At 45.3% G+C, this 6,890-nt stretch overlaps 1 protein-coding gene across 1 annotated transcript; it reads left to right on the plus strand.

Annotated features, from left to right (window-relative positions):
• Window positions 1–649: 649 nt before the first annotated feature.
• GHSR (growth hormone secretagogue receptor) lies at window positions 650–4,744 on the plus strand. Its single transcript, XM_050902773.1, has 2 exons — window positions 650–1,403; window positions 4,440–4,744. Exons 1-2 carry the CDS (start codon window positions 650–652, stop codon window positions 4,742–4,744), a joined length of 1,059 nt encoding a protein of 352 aa, XP_050758730.1.
• The last annotated feature ends 2,146 nt before the right edge of the window (window positions 4,745–6,890 follow it).

Consider the following 6,890-nt stretch of genomic DNA (forward strand, 5'->3'; position numbering starts at 1 on the left):
TACCAATAAAAGGGAGCTACCGCTGTTCGAAGGGCACAACCGCCCTTTGCAACAGCGACAAGCGGGAACGGCACCTGCCCACCGCACCCGCGCAGGCAGGAGCGGTGCGGGCAGCCCGAACCGGAGCGATGACAGGCAGGGAGCGCTGGGCCGGCGCTGCCTGCAGGTGAGAAACGCCGGCGGCGAAATCCTCCTGCGCCGGGGGACTCGGGGAGAAAGTTTAAAAGGCGATGCCGGTGCGGATTTTGCAGCCGCCCGGGCTTTGAGGTGCGGGGCTGGGCTAGTTCTTCGCCCTGCGGCGCCGGAGCCGCGGCGGGGCAGCGCGGGAGGGCGCGGAGCCGCTCCGCACCCGCGGAGCCAGCGCGCACACGTCTCCTCTGACGCGCCGGCCAGCGCCAGCCCTCCCCGGGGCCGGGGGGGAGCAGCAGCAGCAGCAGCAGCGCCCGGAGAGAGGCGGAGCGGGGCCGCTCGTCCCTGCCTGCCTGCCTTCCGCACCTGCCCGAGCAGCGCGGCGGAGGGCGCGCAGCGGCGCGGAGGCAGGGGCCGGGCCGCGCTGCGCTGCGCTGCGCTGCGCGGGGGGGGGGCGCGGGTTGCGCGGGGGCGGCTCCGCGGGCGCGCCGGGCGGGGATGCGCAGCCCGCGGCGGCAGGATGCGGGAGGGGAGCGAGGGCGGCCGCGGCGCGGAGAACCGGACGGGCGCCGAGCCCCCGCTGCACCTTTTCCCCGCGCCCGTGCTCACCGGCATCACCGTCGCCTGCGTCCTCCTCTTCGTCATCGGGATCGTCGGCAACCTCATGACCATGCTGGTGGTGTCACGGTTCCGGGACATGAGGACCACCACCAACTTCTACCTGTCCAGCATGGCCTTCTCCGACCTGCTCATCTTCCTCTGCATGCCCCTGGACCTCTTCCGCCTCTGGCAGTACCGGCCCTGGAACTTCGGGGACCTCCTCTGCAAGCTCTTCCAGTTTGTCAGCGAGAGCTGCACCTACTCCACCATCCTCAACATCACCGCCCTCAGCGTGGAGCGGTACATCGCCATCTGCTTCCCCCTCCGAGCTAAAGTGATCATCACCAAGGGAAAGGTCAAGCTGGTCATCCTCTTCCTCTGGACCGTCTCCTTCATCAGCGCCGGACCCATCTTCGTCTTGGTGGGGGTCGAGCACGAGAATGGCACGAACCCCCTGAGCACCAACGAGTGCCGAGCCACGGAGTACGCCATCCGCTCGGGGCTCCTCACCATCATGGTCTGGACCTCCAGCATCTTCTTTTTCCTGCCCGTGTTTTGCCTGACCGTGCTGTACAGCCTCATCGGGAGGAAGCTCTGGAGGAGAAAAAGAAAGAACATTGGTCCAAACACTGTCATCAGGGATAAGAACAACAAGCAAACTGTGAAAATGTTAGGTACGACGACTCTTGCTCTGTTTTTCCAAAGGATGTGTGTGCTTGTGTGTGTGTGTGTGTGTGAGAAAGACTGAGAGCGCTCCCGTAGTTCACTATAGTTGCTTCCAAAGGAAAGCTTTTATTGAAAATGTTTCATACAAAGGGCTACACCTCAAGGTAGTCATAGAATAACTCTCCTCCTTCCTTAGATTTATTTCTAACAACTGGTTTGAGCTGGGGACTCTCAAACAGTTAAACAGATGTTAATAACAATCCCTGACAAGGACAAATACTACAGTTACAATTAGCTAGTGCCCTGGAGATTTTTGAACATTTTTGCTCTTTGGTCGTGGATACTGATGTTATTTACAGAAGGATAGTCTATTTGATTTTTAAACAAAACTAAACCCTTCTCAAATCACAAAGTTGAGCTGCAGACTAAGCAAGCAGGATAGGATGTGCACTTAGTTTCTTATGAAAAGAGTATCAAGGTTTTAGCAAATTGGGGTTATTTACTAGCACGGCTGTGTAAGCTTATGAAAATCAATCTGCATTTTTATATTAGCAAAACACCGGGATGTGCTGAACAGGGAGCACTGTGTCTCCTTTGAGGTCTGTGATCCTGTAAATTCTCACTGACTTTGAGAAAACAGGATCAAGTCGACAGACTTGTCATTCCTAACTTCGTATATTTACATTGCTGAATGGTTTAAACAACAGTTATTGTTGGCACATGGAAACACAGATTTGAACATACTAAGTCAGTGCGTGTGGTGGGAGTTTGATGCACAAAACCAAAAAGTTGTTCTGCAGTTTAGTGGCTGAAATCTGCAGAATCCTGCTGCTGCTGCGTACTTTTATTCAAGCAAAAAGTCCTCCGCAGTGCAAGTCATCCCATGGATTTCGGTGGGGATGAGACGCTTTGCATGAAGAAGGTTCCACGGGCAGCAGCTCTGCTGTGCTCCTTTCAGCTAGGTTGAAGTGATGGGCTAATGAGCTAGACGAAGAGGTAGCAGCGTGTCCTAAGTACCTTAATTATGAAATGAGAACCTAACTGATTTTTTGTTCATGTCCTACTTTATTACTATGCAACAGCAGGAAGAATAATAAAACCCACAGCATTCTTTGTGCCCTTTCAGCTACATTTTATGATCAATAGAATTACTTCAGTCTGGTAAGCGTGACCTTGGAAGTAATTCATCATTTACACTTCTAGAGTTTCAGGATTATGAATCTCTACTTACAATAAGTAAATTGCTAGCTTATATTACTTCCATGTTTATATTTCTGTATACTTAACCGTAAAGAATTTTGAAATAATAACTGTTTATTTCTGCCCTGAAGTATAGCCGCAAGCACTACAATATTTCAGAAACGGTTGTTTTTTTTTTTTTTCTTTTACAAGGTCTGAGAACAGCAAGACAGTGGCAAGACTGTCCTCTGACAGAGAGCCAATATTCTCTAAATGATAACGGCCTGATGTCTGATGGAAAGAAAAGAAGTTAGTAAGGGATCAGTACCAGCAGATGCTCAATGCAGTCTGCTTTCATTGATTTTAATGTTCTGCTTAAAATTTAGAAGGCGCTTCCTAAGACTTTAGCAAGTCATGGAACATCAAGTAAATGGGATTAGCATCAACACTTCTTTTAAATTGTAGGGAAAGGTTATGCTTCTAGGTCCGTAATTAAACACCTAAACGTATAGCCTGACTTGCAAAGGAGCTATCATACCCCATTCCTGTTGATATCAGTGTGATTCTGCATGCGTGAAGATCAAACTGTGGAGAGCCTGACTAGGGATATGCATGCCCACATGTGAAAACATTGACTATGCTTAAAATTCTGTTTGTAATGACCATCATGGTAATATTCATTATATGGATTAAACTCCAGAGCACACTTGTGAGCGAGGGAAACAACATCTGAATTTTGTAGGTGAAGATACTGCGGAAAAAATGGAAGTGGTTGGCTCAAGAAGATGCAGGGCTGGAAAACAGATACTCTAATTTCAACTCTGTGCTTTGGAGTCCACCATAAGTCCTGCACAAGCATTCATTTGAAGTTGGGAATGCTTGTTCAGAAAGTTTTTGGGGGAAGGTGCCAACAATCATCCCTCTTAGCTCTTTGAATTTTGTATCTCCTTGACTTGACACGAGCAAGCAGGATTGCTAACACAAGAGAACAGGTTAACTGGTAAAAAATGCTTAAACGTCAAAAAACCTTGCTCGAGTTTTCTGGTTTTTCTCTCTCTGGTATATTAATAGATACACTCAAAGCAATATGAAAAATAATAAAGGTCAATGGCACACAGGAAACAAACAGAAAAAGTTTCCCTTTCTCTAGGATGGAAATTCAAATGGGCCAATATTCAAAGACACACACATCCCTATTACTCTACATACATTATATTTACATATAAATGCAACCATAGTGATAGTGTAATATTACAGATATACTATGTGACTATAATTATGCAGTTATATATTATATATTTAGTTTTACTATTCTTGGAGTAACTCATATTCTAAAAAGTGGACAAACTGGAAGGGTGCACCACTCTTCTGTTCTTACCTTGGCATATGTGCTCTACAAGTCCAAATTCTGGTGGTTTGTTTTATTTTTGGGCCTTTGCCTTAAACAATTTTCCTTCCCACTGATTACATTCTTCATTATAACACAGCGTTGAGTCTATCACATTACATATAATTTGCTTTTGTTAAACACTGCAGATGAGACATTGTTATACTTTTTTGGTCACCGTTCTGATTCTTAATTCTGTTTTTATAAAAACATATGTTTTATAGTTCAGAAGTATGCTACCTCAGATTAGTCATGCAGTATACAGGCAGCCTGCTTAGGTATGATCAACATGTATTAAGTATTGCTAATTTATACTTCCAGAGAATGTATTGAGAGGCACAAAACTGAAAACTTACGGGATGCGTTTTCACACTTTGTGATTAATTTGTGAAAGAAACAGAATTTTAAAATAGAATTTTAATCACCCATATTTTAATGCTCACACTTAACACAATTTCTTCTGCTGTTTTTATTTTAGTTGTGGTGGTATTTGCTTTCATACTCTGCTGGTTGCCTTTTCACGTAGGACGATATTTATTTTCCAAATCCTTTGAAGCCGGATCCTTGGAGATAGCAGTGATCAGCCAGTACTGCAACTTGGTGTCCTTTGTCCTCTTCTACCTTAGCGCAGCCATCAACCCCATCCTCTACAACATCATGTCGAAGAAGTACCGAGTCGCCGCTTGCCGGCTGTTTGGACTCAAACCCCTTCCAAAGAAAAGACTCTCCAGCACAAAGCAAGAAAGTTCGCGCGTTTGGACAGAACCGAGCGTTATCACATGACACGGGATTTCCAGCGCCAGAGCATCACTTACCTGTCTTTCCCAGAAAGCCATAATGAAAGAGGGCAAGAAACACAAATCAAAACGTTAAAGCTGTGCTTCTGTCATCATCTGGATTTGCTGAAAGATGTAATGTAGGCAGTTAAAGATTTAAAAAAAAAAAACAACTAAACTTTGAGACTATAAAAGGAGAGATACGGTCACAGAATTTGGCAACGCTCAAGTATAGTTTTTCTGCTGCTTTTGCCCATATGATTTTTTAGCACTGACTTTAGCAGGAGAGCTAGGCTTTACCATTCTTAACAGGCAAACGTAGCCCCGTTCACTTGAGAGTTTGCGTGACTTCAGTAGCAGCTAATTCGAGCTGAATTTTTGCAGAGTTAACTTTAGTTTTGCTAAGAATTTTGCTAGCATATAACCAGACCCTAAAGAGATAAAATTGAATTGCCTTTTCGGAGTAGTAAACATGGAATTTGATACACTTTTCATAATCTTGATTTTTAAATAAACTAACATTTTTCTCTGAAGGAGGAAAAATGATTTCTTAAAAAAGGAAAGGAGAAATAAAATGGATAATTTTTAAACATGCTAAAAATAAATGACCTTCATGTCATGTCCAAGTAGAAAGGAAATGAAAAAAATACCTTCACAGAAGTGGCTTAGAACGTGACTGTACTGAAATATGTTTTTAAAATATGTATCAGTGGGACAAGGACAGTGCTGCCTTCAGGACTGCAGTGATGCTATAAAAATATGGAATGCAATCTCCCACCAAAGTCTTTCTTTTTTTTTTTTTTTTTACTAGCTAAATCATCTGTATTTGTTCTGTTCAGCTTGACTGTGAACGACTCGATGTGTTTGAACTCGGAAGCTTTTAGTTGTTTCGATATTTGTAACGAGTCTGTGGCTACCCTTCCCTGTGCTGTGCACCACCGTACCCCCGAAGTTTGCTGAGGACAGGTCTCCTGCCTGTAAACCACCACTTGTTTCTGTTTAAAGCGTGTCAGCCGCTTACCAGCACCACGTCCCCCCATAAAGCCTGGTGTGCAGTTGCACTAGTTTGCTGCAGTATTAAATTGAGAACATTTTTTAACCAACATGACCTGAAAAAGTAATAGAAAGATCTGCGTTAAAAGACACAGGCAGACACATTCTCATACTTGATCCATAAAAATCTTAAATTCAATTGATTTTTAATAACTCCAGTATGCCATTAAAAGGCAAACCAGAAAAATTTCCATCCTTTATGCTAATAAGTATGTCTCATATTGCATCTGTTGTCACACCAACACATAGATTTTGTGGTCCAGCTAATAGAGCTTCGGAGCATGCATGTGCAATAGCAGCTTTCTATTTATTTTGTTCTAGTATTTATTACCAGCTGGTCCACGACTCGTTCTCCATAATGAATTGTCTGTTAGCAAAAGTCCTCCTGCCTTCAAACTCCTGTTAACGCTGATGGGCCATTTTCCGCCTGTTACGCCTTTAGCTGATGGTGCTGCTCGGGTATAACTCAAAAGAGAATTTGGCCTTTTCTGTATATACTGTGTCTTTTATACCATCCAGTGCTTTGCTAGGGCCAGGGGGCTGACTGCTGCTCCTCGGTGTGGCACCTGAGCCTGTCTTGCTCCCCACTCCAGCACTCGCAGCGAGCACAGGTTTGATGTATGCGAACCTATAAATTGAGGGACAAACGAGCAGCAGTGCTATAGGATCATCTCCCCTTTCGTCTCTAACCACGTCCGCCTTGTTATCCATTTTGTTCTCTCGCTTGTTGACTGACAAACAGATCTGATGGCAGATGTCATGCAACTCAGGGAAACAAGAAATTTGGGAATCTGGAAAAAGATTGTGAAGATGTGAGCTCACTAATAACATGTCTGTGTAAATGAACCGATCACACACCTAGCGTCACATAAGTGTTTCAAATCTCAGCTGTGTCTGTGGTATTAAATGTGAACAGAAAAAGAAATAAAGTGATGAGACCCTTTATAACCCTCCCGGGTCAGTGGCGGCGGAGGATCTGGTACGATTGCACGCAGGCTGGAGCAGCGAGTCTCCCTCAGGTTCGGTCAGCGCTGCCACCCACCTCTCCTCACCGTGTGGGAGCCGGGCACGGCCCTGGGTGCTGCAGGACTGGCAGCAGG

The sequence above is a fragment of the Gymnogyps californianus genome, chromosome 10, assembly GCF_018139145.2.
Source record: "Gymnogyps californianus isolate 813 chromosome 10, ASM1813914v2, whole genome shotgun sequence".
Taxonomy (NCBI): domain Eukaryota; kingdom Metazoa; phylum Chordata; class Aves; order Accipitriformes; family Cathartidae; genus Gymnogyps; species Gymnogyps californianus.

Bases quoted from the DNA above. Each gene is read 5' to 3' on its own strand.
- GHSR (XM_050902773.1), top strand. From the start codon at position 650: ATGCGGGAGGGGAGCGAGGGCGGCCGCGGCGCGGAGAACCGGACGGGC. The intron at 1,404-4,439 runs GTACGACGACTC...TTTTTATTTTAG, and splicing joins GCAAACTGTGAAAATGTTAG to TTGTGGTGGTATTTGCTTTC.